Source organism: Moschus berezovskii, chromosome 11 (genome assembly GCF_049115385.1).
Source record: "Moschus berezovskii isolate FMDL1 chromosome 11, NW_MosBer_1.0, whole genome shotgun sequence".
NCBI lineage: Eukaryota > Metazoa > Chordata > Mammalia > Artiodactyla > Moschidae > Moschus > Moschus berezovskii.
In genome coordinates this window covers 101,574,323-101,592,833 of record NC_142470.1, presented here as the reverse complement: position 1 = coordinate 101,592,833, position 18,511 = coordinate 101,574,323, and the positions used below count along the sequence as shown (strand labels likewise).

Below are 18,511 nucleotides of genomic sequence, written 5' to 3'. Positions count from 1 at the left end.
GAAGCTACTGTACAGCACAGGGGACTCAGTTGGGTGCCCTGTGATGACCTAGAGGGTGGGATGAAGCTGGGGTGGGAGGGAGGCTCAAGACGGATGAAGTAAGTGAAGTGAAGTCGCTCAGTCATGTCTGACTCTTAGCCTACCAGGCTCCTCCCGTGGGATTTCCCAGGCGAGAGTACTGGAGTGGGGTTCCATTTCCTTCTCCAGAGGATCTTCCCCACCCAGGGATCGAACCCCGGTCTCCGCATTGTAGGCAGACGTTTTACTGTCTGAACCAACAGGGAAGTCAAGACGGATGGGATATGTGTATACTTATGGCTGATTCATGTCGTTGTACAGCAGAAACTAACACAACATTATAAAGCAATTATCTTCCAATTAAAATTTAAAAATTTTTAACATTCTAAGTCCTTTGGCAATATGTAAACTAATATTCTTGGAAGATAATGTGTAGATAACTCCTCTGTCCATGGAATTCTCCAGGCAAGAATACTGGAGCGGGTAGTTGTTCCCTTCTCCAGGGGATCTTCCCGAATCAGGGATTGAACCGGGGTCTCCTGTATTGCAGACGGGTTCTTCACCAGCTGGGCTACCAGGAAAGCCACAACATGTAGACAATGAACCTAATTCCAAGTCTCCTGCTATGTAACTGTAGGATCCCCCTGAGCTGAAGAACTCTGGACTGCTCTGCCTGGGAGAGGAGAGGGCTTGACACTCGCACCGTGACAGCGGTGTGCGGGTTCTTACCTCTTCCACCGTGTCTTTAATCACTAGATGTAGCCAGCACAGTGGAAGCCAGCATCCGGATGAGCAGGCGGCACCTTTTCATCCTCACTCCCGAGATTGTGCACAGCAAGGAGTTCACCTTCGAGCGGGAGATCGCCTTGCACAGCGCCCTCATCCAGCAGGACTCCAAGGCCATCCTCATTGAAATGGAGGCTCTGTGCCCGCCTGGCGGCCTGCAGTTTGAGGAGCTTCAGGACTCCCTTAAGCATCTCATCACAGTGCAGGGGACGATCAAGTGGAGGGAGGACCACGTGGCCAACCAGCGGTCCCTGAATTCCAAGTTCTGGAAACACGTAAGGTACCACATGCCACCGGTGCCAAGCCGACTCCCCAGGAAAACGCCAAGCTTGGCATCCTTGAGTGCCCAGGGGCAGTAGTGCTTGCTTGTCAAAGCGAATGCGCCCTGTGTTGTGGATCCGAATTTCTCCTAACTGGGTCACGCTGCTGTACCAGACACTGAGCTCCAGAAATAGGACTACAGCGGAGGGATTTCAGACCTCAGGCTTCACCTCTAACTCTCCTTGCGTTTCCCTGATTCCGGCTGCATACAGAATACCCGGGGGTTTTCAGCCTCCAGCTCCCTGACTCCTAACCTCACGTTCCGTCCCCCTTGGCTAGTCCTTCTCCACTGCGGTTTAGCATCTCTAGCCACTATTCCTCTCTCTCGCTCTCTCTTTCCCTATTCCTTGTCTCTAGTACATATTTTGAACATATTGTGAACATTTTAGAATTAAATTTTCATGTAATCTTAAGACTCAGATCACCTCTAGTGGAATACCGGTATTAAATCTTCCTCACTCTGCCAGAGATTATTCAGCCAGATGCTTAATTTTTATCATTTCAATATTGCCAATTTTGTTGGCGTACCTTACTCAATTACCCAATTGTCATTATATTTACTATTTTTGATTCTAAAATTTATTTCATATGAGAGAAATGAGAATAATCATACCAAACTCCTTGTATTTCTGTGCTAATCAAATGAGAAATAAAAGTATTTAGACCAGAGGAAGAATTTGTTAAATAGTGACAACTTGTTAAGACATTTTCTTGTAATGTGGATTTCATTCTATAGTCTCTTAAATAGAGGTCCCCAACCTCTGGGATCTAATGCCTGATGCTCTGAGGTGGAACTGATGTAATAATAATGGAAATAAAGAGCACAAGAAATGTATTGTGCTTGAATCGTCGTAAACCATCCCTCCCCTGCCCCCCATCCATGGAAAAATTGTTTTTCATGAAACCGGTCCTTGGTGCCAACAAAGTTGGGGACCACTGCTGTAAACAGTATATTCTCTCCAGATGCACTACCACCTAGAATGGCAGAGGCTTTTCTTATGAACACAGGATATTTTGGAACTGATTTTATTTCCTTCTTTGCATTAACTACTTGAAAGCATAAAGCCAAATCTGGAATCTTTCTATAGCAAATAGATGGGATATCATAACAAGGAATTGAAAATAATCTCTTCCCTAGCTCCATAATACAAGAAACTGAAAAACTGGATGTAGTAAAAATTTCAAATGTCTGCCGATAATTCTCACCTTACTAGTTTCTTTGGGAGGGGCAGTTCCTTTTCAGAGAGAAGTAAGGTAAGAATTTTTCCAGGTTTACCTATTCGCTTTTAAAACACCAGTTGATTAGCAGACATTTAAAATTTTGATTATGCCCAATTTATCAAATTTTGTTACATGGATAGTGTTTTCTGTGTCCATAAATTTGCTTATCCCAAGGTCATGGAGAATTTGTCTTATGAACTGTGTATGATTCCAGCTTTTATGTTTAAGTCTATGGTCTATTGTAAGTTAATATTTGTATATAGAAATATCCCCCCAGTTCAGTTCAGTTCAGTTCAGTTCAGTCGCTCAGTCGTGTCCGAATCTCTGCGGCCCCATGAATCACAGCACGCCAGGCGTCCCTGTCCGTCACCAACTCCCGGAGTTCACTCAAACTCATGTCCACAGAGTCGGTGATGCCATCCAGCCATCTCATTCTCTGTCGTCCCCTTCTCCTCCTGCCCCCAACCTTTCCCAGCATCAGAGTCTTTTCCAGTGAGTCAACTTGTCGCATGAGGTGGCCAAAGTATTGCAGTTTCAGCTTTAGCATCAGTCCTTTCAATGAACACCCAGGATTGATCTCCTTTAAAATGGACTGGTTGGATCTCCTTGCAGTCCAAGGGACTCTCAAGAGTCTTCTCCAGCACCACAGTTCAAAGGCATCAATTCTTCGGTGATCAGCTTTCTTCACAGTCCAACTCTCACATCCATACATGACCACAGGAAAAACCATAGCCTTGACTAGACGGACCTTGGTTGGCAAAGTAATGTCTCTGCTTTTTAATATACTATCAAGGTTGGTCATAACTTTCCTTCCAAGGAGTAAGCGTCTTTTAATTTCCTGGCTGCAATCAGCATCCAAAGTGATTTTGGAGCCCAAAAAAATAAAGTCTGACACTGTTTCCACTGTTTCCCCATCTATTTCCCATGAAGTGATGGGACCAGATGCCATGATCTTAGTTTTCTTATGTTGAGCTTCAAGCCAACTTTTTCACTCTCCTCTTTCACTTTCATCAAGAGGCTTTTTAGTTCCTCTTCACTTTCTGCCATAAGGGTGGTGCATATCTGAGGTTATTGATATTTCTCCCCGCAATCTTGATTCCAGCTTGTGCTTCTTCCAGCCCAGCATTCCTCATGATGTACTCTGCATATAAGTTAAATAAGCAAGGTGACAATATACAGTCTTGACGTACTCCTTTTCCTATTTGGAACCAGTCTGTTGTTCCATGTCCAGTTCCAACTGTTGCTTCCTGACCTGCATACAGGTTTCTTAAGAGGCAGGTCAGGTGGTCTGGTATTCCCATCTCTTTCAGAATTTTCCAGTTTATTGTGATCCACACAGTCAAAGGCTTTGGCATAGTCAATGAAGCAGAAATAGATGTTTTTCTGGAACTCTCTTGCTTTCTCCATGATCCAGCGGATGTTGGCCATTTGATCTCTGTTGCTTCTGCCTTTTCTAAAACCTGCTTGAACATCTGGGAGTTCATGGTTCACGTATTGCTGAAGCCTGGCTTGGAGAATTTTGAGCATGACTTTACTAGCGTGTGAGATGAGTGCAATTCTGCGGTAGTTTGAGCATTCTTTGGCATTGCCTTTCTTTGGGATTGGAATGAAGACTGACCTCTTCCAGTCCTGTGGCCACTGCTGAGTTTTCCAAATTTGCTGGCATATTGAGTGCAGCACTTTCACAGCATCATCTTTCAGGATTTGAAATAGCTCAACTGGAATTCCATCACCTCCACTAGCTTTGTTCGTAGTGATGCTCTCTAAGGCCCACTTGACTTCACATTCCAAGATGTCTGGCTCTAGGTCAGTGATCACGTTATCGTGACTATCTTGGTCGTGAAGATCTTTTTTGTACAGTTCTTCTGTGTATTCTTGCCACCTCTTCTTAATATCTTCTGCTTCTGTTAGGTCCATACCATTTCTGTCCTTTATCGAGCCCATCTTTGCATGAAATGTTCCCTTGGAATCTTTAATTTTCTTGAAGAGATCTCTTGTTTTTCCTATTCTGTTGTTTTCCTCTATTTCTTTGCATTGATCACTGAGGAAGTCTTTCTTATCTCTCCTAGCTATTCTTTGGAACTCTGCATTCAGATGCTTATATCTTTCCTTTTCTCCTTTGCTTTTCACTTCTCTTCTTTTTACAGCTATTTGTAAGGCCTCCTCAGACAGCCATTTTGCTTTTCTGCATTTCTTTTCCATGGGGATGGTCTTGGTCCCTGTCTCCTGTACAATGTCACGAATCTCCGTCTAGAGTTCATCAGGCACTCTATCAATCAGATCTAGTCCCTTAAATCTATTTCTCACTTCCACTGTATAATCATAAGGGATTTGATTGAGGTCATATCTGAATGGTCTAGTGGTTTTCCCTACTTTCTTCAATTTAAGTCTGAATTTGGCAATAAGGAGTTCATGATCTGAGCCACAGTCAGCTCCTGGTCTTGTTTTTGCTAACTGTATAGAGCTTCTCCATCTTTGGCTGCAAAGAATATAATCAATCTGATTTTGGTGTTGACCATCTAGTGATGTCCATGTGTAGAGTCTTCTCTTGTGTTGTTGGAAGAGGGTGTTTGCCATGACCAGTGCGTTCTCTTGACAAAACTCTAATAGCCTTTGCCCTGCTTCATTCTGTGCTCCAAGGCCAAATTTGCCTGTTACTCCAGGTGTTTCTTGACTTCCTACTTTTGCATTCCAGTCCCCTATAATGAAAAGGACATCTTTTTTTGGGTGTTAGTTCTAAAAGGTCTTGTAGGTCTTCATAGAACCGTTCAACTTCGGCTTCTTCAGCGTTACTGGGAGAGGGATACCCAATTACTTCAGCAACATTTGTAAAATACTTTTCATTACCTACTGAACTGACATGGTATCTTGGTTAAATAGCTATAGACTATATATGTGAAAGTGCAAGTTACTCAGTCATGTCTGACCCTTTGTGACCCCATGGACTATACAAATCCATGGAATTCTCTAGGCCAGAACACTGGAGTGGGTAGCCTTTCCCTTCTCCAGGGGATCTTCCCAATCCAGGGATCGAACCCAGGTCCTTAGCATTGCAGGCAGATTCTTTACCAGCTGAACCACAAGGGAAGCCCAGACTATATATGTATGGATCTATTCTTTTATTTTCCACATATATGCTCATGCTAATATCACGCTACCAAGATTACTATTGCCTTGTTGTCAACCTTCAAGTTGGTTTGATTCCTCTCTGTTCTTTAAGATTCTTCTGACTATTCTAGATGGTTTGCATTTTCATATGATTTTTAGAATGTGTTTCAGTTTTTTTTTGAAAACTCCTCCTGTAACTGAATGTACAGACTCAATAAATTCTGTGGTTTGTGGAGAGTAGTTATCTTAGCAATGAGTCTCCCATTCATAGACATGGTTTAGCCCCCCATTCACTGAGTTCCCCATGATGTACTCTGCATAGAAGTTAAATAAGCAGGGTGACAATATACAACCTTAACGTACTCCTTTTCCTATTTGGAACCAGTCTGTTGTTCCATGACCAGTTCTAACTGTTGCTTCCTGACCTGCATACAGGTTTCTCAAGAGGCAGGTCAGGTGGTCTGGCAGAGTACATCATGAGGAATGCTGGGCTGGAAGAAGCACAAGCTGGAATCAAGATTGCTGGGAGAAATATCAATAACCTCAGATATGCAGATGACACCACTCTTATGGCAGAAAGTGAAGAGGAACTAAAAAGCCTCTTGATGAAAGTGAAAGAGGAGAGTGAAAAGGTTGGCTTGAAGCTCAACATTCAGAAAACGAAGATCATGGCATCTGGTCCCATCACTTCATGGGAAATAGATGGGGAAACAGTGGAAACAGTGTCAGACTTTATTTTTTTGGGCTCCAAAATCACTTTGGATGCTGATTGCAGCCAGGAAATTAAAAGACGCTTACTCCTTGGAAGGAAAGTTATGACCAACCTAGATAGCATATTAAAAAACAGAGACATTACTTTGCCAACCAAGGTCTGTCTAGTCAAGGCTATGGTTTTTCCTGTGGTCATGTATGGATGTGAGAGTTGGACTGTGAAGAAAGCTGATCATCGAAGAATTGATGCTTTTGAACTGTGGTGCTGGAGAAGACTCTTGAGAGTCCCTTGGACTGCGAGGAGAGCCAACCAGTCCATCCTAAAGGAGATCAGTCCTGGGTGTTCATTGGAAGGACTGATGCTAAAGCTGAAACTGCAATACTTTGGCCACCTCATGCAACGAGTTGACTCAGTGTAAAAGAGTCTGATGCTAGGAGGGATTGGGGGCGGGAGGAGACGGGGATGACAGAGAATAAGATGGCTGGATGGCATCACTGATTCGATGGACATGAGTTTGAGTGAACTCCGGGAGTTGGTGACGGACAGGGAGGCCTGGCGTGCTGTGGTTCATGGGGTCGCAAAGAGTCGGACACGACTGAGCGACTGAACTGAACTGATTCACTGAGTTCTTTCCCGTCTACTAGCAGTATTTTGTAGATTTCACAGTAGATATCTTGCATCTCTTTGAAAAAAATTATCCTTTGGTATTTGATTTTTTATGTTTTTGTAAGTGGTATCTTTCTAACAAAGTTCATTTTCCAAATTTCCATTATTAGTATATAGAATTGCAATCTGTTGCACTAATGGTCTGGCAGCGAGCAATGAGAATGAAGACAGGACACGAAATTTGGTGCAATGGGTCAGGGGATCTGCAGCCTCTACTGGACTGAGGTGCAGAGTCCACTCTGAGTCCAGCTTTTATTCCTAATTGCAGACTACAGGACTTTCTCAGATCGTATCTTTATCACGACACACTCTGTGTTAATAACATATTCCTAAATGTCATGGACTACACTGACAAAGTCCAGATCTCCTTGTGTTTACCCCAGGCCTTTCCCTTCTGGGCTATTCTTGGAACAATTAGCAAGTGCACAGGTAGTATTAGTGCCTGACATTGACCAGCATTCCAAGGTCCATGCTTTTATGATCCCAGTCATACTCCCTTCTGGGTCTGGCCTTGGGGTTTGTAACAAGGAGATTATTCTTAAGGAAAACATGAAAGATAATCATTAACATAGTTTCTTAATATATGCTATTTTTCCAGGTGCTATTTCTGTGAAATTTCTCAAAGTTGTGAAAGTACATTTTTAGGAATTCCCACTACACAATCAATTTCTATATATTCACCTTGGATTTTGTGATCTTGATAAAATCATCAATTTTTTCTAATAGGCTTTTTTTTGTAGACTTCAAAGGGTGATCAACATAAAATTATGCCCTCTGCCAAAACCAGTAGCTTTATTTCTTCCTTTCCAATCTTTATGCCTTTTATTTTTATTTCTTTACTAATTACAAAATGATTGTCCTAGGTGAGAGCTGACATCTTTTCTTGTTCCCCATCTTAGGAAAATGCCAAGCATTTCACTATTAATTATGTAATTACATGTAGCTTTCTTATGGGTGTTCTTCATCAGAGTAAGAATGGTCCCTTCTGTTCCCAATTTCCCTAGTCTTATTAATCAAGAAACAGTATTGAATATTGCCAGCTGGTTTTCAGTTGCATTTATTGAGAAATCCTATGGCTTTTCTCTTTTATTAGATGAATGGCTTTGACTGGATAAAAAGAATGAAAATCACTCTCTTTAAACCCTTTACCTGTCTGCCATGGGTTTCATTTCTCATTTTTGTTTGAAAGATATAATCACAGGCCAGTCTAAAAATACATCCTGAGTTCCATCTGCTAATGTCTTTTAAAAAATGCACAATGTGGGAGCTGAGAGTTAAAGTTGTATTTGGGGCAAAAAAAGGACGGCACCCCTGAGATAGCATTTCAGATAGTTCTGAGAAACTGCTGTGAGGAATTGAGGGGAGGAGCTAGGGATATTTAGGAGTTTTGCAACCAAGGGCAGGTAGTTGGGAACATCAATTGATTACTGTTAATTAAAGAAACCAGATGCTTCAGGTTAAGGAATTTCTATGTGTTAAGCTCTTTTCTATGTGTGGGAAGATGCAAGAGTCTGGGCTCACTGAAATCATTCCTTTGATGTGCATCTCAGCTGTCTGGGGGTCATATCCTGTGTTTGCAGGACTCAAGGTTCACCTTAGGGAGCGGCTACATTCTGATGACAGCTAGATGGCAGGTATTCTTTCCTTCCAGAGTGTCCTTAGGGCTCACATTGGAGGGCTGGAATCGCGGATGTTTGTGACATCCTTATTTACTGATACGGCAGGAAATGTTCCATTTCTCACACCACACCACAAAAACTTACAAACACACCTTCTCCTTTGGCTTCTTTTTCTTCTAACCCTTTTAAAATTTCAATTTAATACCTCTATGCTTCTCTTTTACTTCCCAAGAGGGAACGCCCATCCATCAGGCTTAGCAGAAAGCCTTAGGACCCAGCCAGGACCCCAGGGCTTGAAACACCAAGTCCTCCGCACCTTTCGTTAGCCTCGGGGAAGCCGGGCCCCCAGGGTTAGGACTCCTCTTCTGCCTCCATGGGGTCGCCTGCCGGCCCAGCGTCTTCCCCTAAAGCGCAAATGCTCTCAGCCCAAAGACTAACTCCGGGGCTCTGGTGCGAGCTGCCTGCTGCGCCCGGGGTGCGTAGGAGCTGCCCCGGCGCGCCCCCTCCTGGCCCCGGGGGCCGCTGGCCAGCCTCGGGGACCTAGGCGCGCCGCCCTTCGCCGCAGCCTCCTCGGCCCCCTCGGCCCCGGGTCCAGCGAGCCGCTCCCCGGAACCCAAGGGCGGGGCGCCCTGCGACAGGAGCCTGAACCCCGAGCGCGGCGAGGAGCGCGCACTCCGCCCCCGGTGCGCCGCGGACCGGGACACCCAGGACCCAGAACGCGCGAACCTGGGACAGCCGGGACTCCAAGCGCCCCCATCCGAGGAGCGTCCCCAAACTGGGAGAGCCCCGGACCCGGAGCGCCCTCATGAAGGAGAAGCCAGACTCAGAAGAGTCCTGACCAGAGCACACCCGGACCGGGAGCATCCCACACCCAGGACGCGTCCCCCGGCCGCGGAACAGCAGCAGCGAGCACCCCACTCGCAGCAGAGTTCTGCCAGACTCTTTTTCTTTCTTCACACTTTCAGTTCCTTTTTTTTTTTTTCTTTTTCAGCCTTTTCTGTTTGCCTTCTCTGTTTAATTACACTCGCGGCTCCTCCTTTCTTCTTTCATGGTGGGAGAAAGGCAGCAGGTGTTGTTTCTCGCCTAGCCCCCGCCCCAGCCTCGGGACCTCTTTTGAAGGTAAGAAAAGACCTGTCTTTTTCACCTTCACTTTTCTTCCACTGCCCTCTGCTGCCAAGGGGGCGGCCAGCCTCTCAGGCAGCGTTTCTGAAAGATCAGTTAAATATGTGTGCATATACATATGACGATGCGTTAGTCGCTCAGTCGTATCTGACTGTTTGCGACTCTATGGACTGTAGCCCCGCCAGGCTCCTCTGTCCATGGTATTCTCCAGGCAAGAACAGATCGAACGGAGTCTCCTGTATGTGTCTCCTGCATTGCAGGTGGATTCTTTACCGCTGAGCCACCAGGTAACCCCATTATATATGTTATGCATATAATTTTAAATTTTAAGTATATGTGCATACTTAAATGAATAATTGGTGGTTCAGCATCATCAACTTTCCCTGATAGTGTAATTTTAGAGGCTAAAACCATCCCAATTTTTTTTCTAGAAAGGTGAGAACAGGGAAAGGAAGTGAGAGTTTTCATTTATCAAGCAGTTACTTGTGTCTGACACGTGTAGAAAACTTTCAGATGCTTCCTTTTTGATTTAGCCTCCTACAGGCCAAATGAAGTATGCTTCCTCTTCTTTTTTTTTTTTTTTTGGTGGGGGGTTGGGAGGTGGGTATAATTGCTTTAGGATGTTGTGTTGGTTCTGCTGTACAATAAAGTGAATCAGCTATTCGTATGCATATATCCCCTCCCTCTTGAGCCTCTCTGCCTCTTCCCCCTCTAGGTCATCACAGAGCACTAAGCTGAGCTCCCTGTGCTGTAACAGCAGGTTCCCGCTAGCTATCTATTTAATACATGATGATGGAAGTCCATATATATGTCAATCCTAATCTCAATTCGTCCCATCCTCCCTGACGCTCCCTCTGTGTCCACATGCCAGTTCTTTATGTCTATGTGTATATTCCTGCCTTGGAAACAGGTTCATCAGAACCATTTTTCAAGATTCCACGTATATACGTTAATCTATGATACTTGTTTTTCTCTTCGTGGCTTACTTCATTCTATATGACAGACTCTAGGTCCACCCACGCCTCTACAAATAACCCCATTTTGTTCCTTTTAGTGGCTGAGTACTATTCCATGTAACCCACTCCAGTACTCTTGCCTGGAAAATTCCAGGGACAGAGGAGCCTGGTAGGCTACAGTCCACGGGGTCGCAAATAGTTTGATATGACAGAGCAACTTCACTTCACTTTACTTCTCTATTCCATGTAGTATCACATCTTTTTTATCCTTTCATCCGTCATTGGATGGATTTAGGTTGTTTCCATGTCCTGGTTATTATAAATAGTGGTGAAGCATGCTTCTTAAAAGGAGGGGGACCGACCGAGCACAGAGGGGTTCAGTAGTTTACCCAAGGGCATCCAGCAACTAAGTGACAGATTCCCAGATTCAATCCTAAATTTTCCTAATTTCAAATCCTTTGCCTTTATCTGAGCTACCTCCAAGGGTTTTAGAACCGCAGAGGCTGTACAGCAGTTATCAAATAGATGCCTGAGCTTTGTCTTCAGTTGCAGGTCCCTGAGCTCAGTGTATTATTTATACACCACACCCATTTGATGCTGTTGTCCTGGGATCTGGAACCCCACTTTCCAATGCAGGGGCCTTGGATGGGCTGGGAGGGAGCTCTGGTTTGATCCCAGGCCGGAGAACTATTGATAAGATCCCATATGTCACATAGCTCAACCAAAAAAATTAAAAAATGTTACAAAGCAAAAGAATGATAGATTTGAATGCATAAATATAAAATTGTCCATATGTTAAGACATCAAAACAGGGATTGAAAAGGAAAACTATGCAACAAATTGAAATTTTGCAACAAATTTCTTAAAAATTGAAGTGCTGGATAAAAAAAGCATGAAGACATGGATATAAAATAGCTGAAAATACATGATTGGTATTTTGCCTTAAGAAGGCTGATCGCCGAAGAATCGATGCTTTTGAACTGTGGTGTTGGAGAAGACTCTTGAGAGTCCCTTATACTGCAAGGAGATCCAACCAGTCCATTCTAAGGGAGATCAATCCTGGATGTTCATTGGAGGGACTGATGCTAAAGCTGAAACTGCAATACTTTGGCCACCTCATGCGACGAGTTGACTCACTGGAAAAGACTCTGATGCTGGGAAAGGTTGGGGGCAGGAGGAGAAGGGGACGACGGAGAATGAGATGGCTGGATGGCATCACCGACTCTGTGGACATGAGTTTGAGTGTACTCCGGGAGTTGGTGATGGACAGGGAGGCCTGGCGTGCTGTGATTCATGGGGTCGCGGATAGTCGGACACGACTGAGCGACTGAACTGAACTGAACTGATATCAATAGAAATGAAGGTTAATGAACCATGAGGTAAAAGTCACAGAGAGGTAATAAGCCGTGAGTGGTAAAACCCACTATTTTACAATTTAAATACCCAATCAGATTTAAAGAAGGGGAGAACTCAATGCTAATGTGGGTGTAGTAGAGGAATATTGTTTTGTGCTGGTGTGTTAGCAGCTCAGTCTTGTCCGACTAATTTGTGACTCCGTGGACTGTAGCCCACCAGGCTCGTCTGTGTTTCCAGGCAAGAATTCTGGAGTGGGTTGCCATTCCCTTCTCCAGGGGATCTTCCTGACCACGGGATCGAATGTAGGTCTCCTGCATTGCAGGCAGATTCTTTACCAACTGAGCCATCAGGGAGGCCCAGGTATTGTACTGGTGAGGGGTATGAATTATTACATTTCTGCGTACAGTTTGGTGGTATGCATTTATCATGTTTAGAATATATTCTTTGACTCATAGCTATACTGCCATATAGTAGCACCGAGAAACAAATAAGAAATACAGAAAAATATTTGGTTGTCCAAAAAGTTCCTTCTAGTTTTCCGTACAAGGTTACAGGAAAACGTGAATGAACTTTTTGGCCAGCCAATAATAATCATTTCAGTTCAGTTCAGTCGCTCAGTTGTGTCCAACTCTTTGTGAACCCATGAATCACAGCACGCCAGGCCTCCCTGTCCATCACCAACTCCCGGAGTTCACTCAAACTCATGTCCATTGAGTCGATGATGCCATCCAGCCATCTCATTCTCTGTCGTCCCCTTCTCCTCCTGCCCCCAGTCCCTCCCAGCATCAGAGTCTTTTCCAGTGAGTCAACTCTTCACATGAGGTGGCCAAAGTTTTGGAGCTTCAGCTTTAGCATCAGTCCTTCCAGTGAACACCCAGGACTGATCTCCTTTAGAACGGACTGGTTGGATCTCCTTGCAGTCCAAGGGACTCTCAAGAGTCTTCTCCAGCACCACAGTTCAAAAGCATCAATTCTTCAGCACTCAACTTTCTTCACAGTCCAACTCTCACATCCATACATGACCACGGGAAAAACCATAGCCTTGACTAGACGGACCTTGGTTGGCAAAGTAATGTCTCTGCTTTTTAATATGCTGTCTAGGTTGGTCATAACTTTCCTTCCAAGGAGTAAGCATCTTTTAATTTCCTGGCTGCAATCAGCATCTGCAGTGATTTTGGAGCCCCAAAAAATAAACTCTGACACTGTTTCCATTGTTTCCCCATCTATTTCCCATGAAGTGATGGGACCAGATGCCATGATCTTAGTTTTCTTATGTTGAGCTTCAAGCCAACTTTTTCACTCTCCTCTTTCACCTTCATCAAGAGGCTTTTTAGTTCCTCTTCACTTTGTGCCATAAGGGTGGTGTCATCTGCATATCTGAGGTTATTGATATTTCTCCCAGCAATCTTGATTCCAGCTTGTGCTTCTTCCAGCCCAGTGTTCCTCATGATGTACTCTGCATATAAGTTAAATAAGCAAGGTGACAATATACAGCCTTGACGTACTCCTTTTCCTATTTGGAACCAGTCTGTTGTTCCATGTCCAGTTCTGACTGTTGCTTCCTGACCTGCATACAGGTTTCTCAGGAGGCAGGTCAGGTAGTCTGGTATTCCCATCTTTTTCAGAATTTTCTACAGTTTATTGTGATCCACACAGTCAAAGGCTTTGGCATAGTCAATAAAGCAGAAATAGTTGCTTTTCTGGAACTCCCTTGTTTTTTCAATGATCCAGTGGATGTTGGCAATTTGGTCTCTTGTTCCTCTGCCTTTTCTAAAACCAGCTTGAACATCTGGAAGTTCACGGTTCACGTATTGCTGAAGCCTGGCTTGGAGAATTTTGAGCATGACTTTACTAGCGTGTGAGATGAGTGCAATTGTGTGGTGGTTTGAGCATTCTTTGGCATTGCCTTTCTTTGGGATTGGAATTGAAGACTGACCTTTTCCAATCCTGTGGCCACTGCTGAGTTTTCCAAATTTGCTGGCATATTGAGTGCAGCACTTTCACAGCATCATCTTTCAGGATTTGAAATAGCTCAACTGGAATTCCATCACCTCCACTAGCTTTGTTCATAGTGATGCTTTCTAAGGCCCACTTGACTTCACATTCAAGGATGTCTGGCTGTAGGTGAGTGATCACACCATCGTGATTGTCTTGGTCATGAAGATACTTTTTGTACAGTTCTTCTGTGTATTCTTGCTACCTCTTCTTAATATCTCCTGCTTCTGTTAGGTCCATACCATTTCTGTCCTTTATTGAGCCCATCTTTGCATGAAATGTTCCCTTGGAATCTCCAATTTTCTTGAAGAGATCTCTTGTTTTTCCTATTCTGTTGTTTTCCTCTATTTCTTTGCATTGATCGCTGGCGGAAGGCTTTCTTATCTCTCCTAGCTATTCTTTGGAACTCTGCATTCAGATGCTTATATCTTTCCTTTTCTCCTTTGCTTTTCGCTTCTCTTCTTTTCACAGCTATTTGTAAGGCCTCCTCAGACAGCCATTTTGCTTTTCTGCATTTCTTTTCCATGGGGATGGTCTTGGTTCCTGTCTCCTGTACAATGTCACGAACCTCCATCTAGAGTTCATCAGGCACTCTATCTATCAGATCTAGTCCCTTAAATCTATTTCTCACTTCCACTGTATAATCATATGGGATTTGATTTAGGTCATATCTGAATGGTCTAGTGGTTTTCCCTACTTTCTTCAATTTAAGTCTGAATTTGGCAATAAGGAGTTCATGATCTGAGCCACAGTCAGCTCCTGGTCTTGTTTTTGCTAACTGTATAGAGCTTCTCCATCTTTGGCTGCAAAGAATATAATCAATCTGATTTTGGTGTTGACCATCTAGTGATGTCCATGTGTAGAGTCTTCTCTTGTGTTGTTGGAAGAGGGTGTTTGTTATGACCAGTGCGTTCTCTTGGCAAAACTCTAATAGCCTTTGCCCTGCTTCATTCCGTGCTCCAAGGCCAAATTTGCCTGTTACTCCGGGTGTTTCTTGACTTCCTACTTTTGCATTCCAATCCCCTATAATGAAAAGGACATATTTTTTTGGGTGTTAGTTCTAAAAGGTCTTGTAGGTCTTCATAGAACTGTTCAACTTCGGCTTCTTCAGCGTTACCAGTTGGGGCATAGGCTTGGATTACTGTAATATTGAATGGTTTGCCTTGGAAATGAACAGAGATCATTCTGTCATTTTTGAGATTGCCTCCAAGTACTGCATTTCAGACTCTTCTGTCGACTATGATGGCTACTCCATTTCTTCTAAGGGATTCCTGCCCACAGTAGTAGATATAATGGTCATCTGAGTTAAATTCACCCATTCCAGTCCATTTTAGTTCACTGATTCCTAGAATGTCTACGTTCACTCTTGCCATGTCTTGTTTGACCACTTCCAATTTGTCTTGATTCATGGACCTAACATTCCAGGTTCCTTGCAATGCTGCTCTTTACAGCATCGGACCTTGCTTCTATCACCGGTCACATCCACACCTGGGTGTTGGTTTTGCTTTGGTTCCGTCCCTTCCTTGTTTAATAATCGCTCAGTGATATTTATCACTCACCAGACACTTTGCAGCAGTAGGTCCTGTAACTTCACATTTTTGGGAGGTAGCGTTGTTATTCCTTTTTATGGATTAAAGTGATTGAGGAACATAGATGGTGAATGACCAGCCCAGTGTTATTCAGCTGCTAAAGAGTAGAATGAGTTATCTGTTTTATCCATACTGTCGATAGTGTATATGGGTCAATCCCAGTCTCCTGATTCATCCCACACTCCCCTTTTTCTCATTGGTATCCATCTGTTTTTTCTCCACGTCTGTCTCTTTCTGCTTTGTAAAGAAGATCGTCTGTACCAGTTCTTTTCAGATTCCACACATATGCATTCATATATGACATTTGCTTTTCTCTTTCTGACTGACTTCACTCTGTACGACTGTCTGTATGAAAATAGATGATTAATGAGAACCTCCTCTAGAGCACAGGGAACTCTTCTCAGTGCTCTGTCATGACCTAAATGGGAAGGAAATCAAACAGACAAACAGGGGATATGTTTATGTGCATAGCTGATTCCCTTTGCGGCACATTGAAAACTAACATGGTAAAGCAACTGTATGTGCGCTGTCACTTCAGTCATGTCCAGCTCTTTGTGACCCTATGGACTATAGCCTGCCAGGCTCTTCAGTCCATGGAATTTTCAGGGCTAGAATACTGGAGTGGGTTGCTGTTTCTTACTCCAGGGGAAGCAACTATACTCTAATAAAAATTATTTGTTTAAAAAGGGTAGAATGAGGATTCAAATCCAGCCAATCTGGTACCAGAGGCTGTACCCAAAAAACTGATCTATGCTGCCATACACAAGAAGATGGTCACAGAGTCATTTTATAGTAAAAGATATCTTGTAAATTATAACATATCCATAAGAAGGAATATCATGTGGTAGTTAAATTCATAACAAAGAGCATTTTTTTGACACAGGAAAAGGATATTTCATTCAGTAGTAACTGCAGGATATGAGATGATTTTAAATCTTAATTATTTGAAAATATACAGAAAGAAGTACAAACCAATGCTAAAGTATGATGCACATTGAAATTATTTTCTTATTTTCAATCTTTATTTTATAAATGTTCCATAATGGGAATACATTACTTTAGAAATCAGAAAAAGTTTTTCAAAGAAAGAAATAAAAAGAAAAAATTTTTAATTATGAAAAGGCAAAAAAAAAATGGTATCAACATCAAACATAACACAAAAAAATACCCACCAAACTTCCTCCATGTAAGAAATGTACTACTTATATCCTCTTAAATATATCTTATTGATAAGTACCAGGGTGGGGTGTCTATGACATTTATCAGAATAGCTTTTCTTTTGGAAATGACTTTCATAATTTAATATCTTAATGTTTTAAATCCATAATAAGTACATTAAAATTTTTATATATACACATACAGAGAGCAGTACAAATACCAGCTAATCTGTACACTGGGATCTTCACATATTGCATATTGAAACTCAGAGTTAAATCATCAGAGTGCTGAATAATCTCATAATAACTTCATCTCTTAGCAGACCTTGAAAATTTTAAAAATAAACAAACAAAAAAACCCCAGCAGTGTCCTTTATAAGGCTGTGTTGACCCCAACCAGAGGAAATTAAGCTTTTCATTATACCTGAGATAAGAGGATAGTGTTAATAATAAGATTGTGTGTGTGTGGTTGAGGGATTGATTTCAAACCATAGATGTATTCTAATTTGGTTATGATCAATTGGTACTTTCCACTCAGACTATATTCCTTTGTCTTTACATTATTGAGTATTCTCTCTCAGAAATTACATCAAAGGCTTGGTTATGTTATTCCTAAGGTTTAACATGAATGGTTTGGCAGGTTAGCCATTAAACTTCATTGAGGATTCGGGCATTAACAATATACTGAGAGCCTCTTGATGAAAGTGAAAGAGGAGAGAGAAAAATTGGCTTAAAACTCAACATTCAGAAAACTAAGATCATGGCATCTGGTCCCATCATTTCATGGCAAATAGACAGGAAACAGTGGCTGACTTTATTTTTCGGGGCTCCAAAATCACTGCAGATGGTGACTGTAGCCATGAAAATAAAAGATACTTACTCCTTAGAAGAAAAGTTACGACCAACCTAGACAGCATATTAAAAAGCAGAGACATTACTTCGCCAACAAAGGTCCGTCTAGTCAAGGCTATGGTTTTTCCAGTAGTCATGTATGGATGTGAGAGTTGGACTATAAAGAAAGCTGAGCACTGAAGAATTGATGCTTTTGAATTGTGGGATTGGAGAAGACTCTTGAGAGTCCCTTGGACAGCTAGGAGATCCAACCAGTCCATCCTAAAGGAAATCAGTCCTGAATATTCATTGGAAGGACTGATGCTAAAGCTGAAACTCCAATACTTTGGCCACCTGATGCGAAGAACCGACTCATTTGAAAAGACCCTGATGCTTGGTAAGATTGAAGGCGGGAGGAGAAGGGGACTACAGAGGATGAGATGGTTGGATGGCATCACCGACTCCATGGACATGAGTTTGAGAAAATTCCAGGAGCTGGTGATAGGCAGGGAGGCCTGGCATGCTGCAGTCCATAGGGTCACAAAGAGTCAGACATGACTGAGTGACCGAACTGAACTGAACTGAGTGGCAATTAGTGAAAGAATTATTTGGGGCAGAGAGACTACCATGTCTCTAGGAATCCTTTGTAAAGATTTGCTCATTTAATTGCTCAGTACTTTTTGGAGATAGGCCTTCTTATCAACACTGTTTTCGTAATGAGCAAACAAGCTTTGTGACTTCTAAGTAACTTGCTCAAGTTTGCACAGCCTGTGAAGACTCAAGCAGGAATGCCAGCCCAGTTTTGTATGTCCCAAACTCCAAACTCTTTTCACCATGTTTCACTTCCTTTACAGGTGTGTGTTACATAAGGAACATGTGTTTGTTTATGAGATATTCAGTCCTGATCTATGAACCCCAATGCACCCATTTTTGTATTCTCTCTCAATTTGTATTATAGTCAAACAAAAGATGGGTTGGATTAGCATCAACATTCAACACAGATTTGAGTTCATTGAGTCTATTTAGCTTAGGCATCTGGATTGTATGAAACTTT

General features: G+C 42.8%; 1 protein-coding gene across 5 annotated transcripts in view; it reads left to right on the top strand.

Moving 5' to 3' along the window:
- The window catches only part of IL33R (interleukin 33 receptor), a 77,210-nt gene extending 71,200 nt beyond the window's left edge, over positions 1-6,010 (top strand). For 4 of the 5 annotated variants that reach the window (XM_088841599.1, XM_088841598.1, XM_088841600.1 and 1 more), the window contains 2 exons: positions 775-1,084; positions 5,890-6,010. In XM_088841599.1, the coding sequence (XP_088697725.1) occupies positions 775-1,084; positions 5,890-5,995 (416 nt within the window). In that variant the 3' untranslated portion in view covers positions 5,996-6,010. Of the gene's footprint in view, positions 1-774; positions 1,961-5,889 lie in introns of those variants that run through there. The other variant, XM_055399781.2, reaches the window with a different exon arrangement.
- The last annotated feature ends 12,501 nt before the right edge of the window (positions 6,011-18,511 follow it).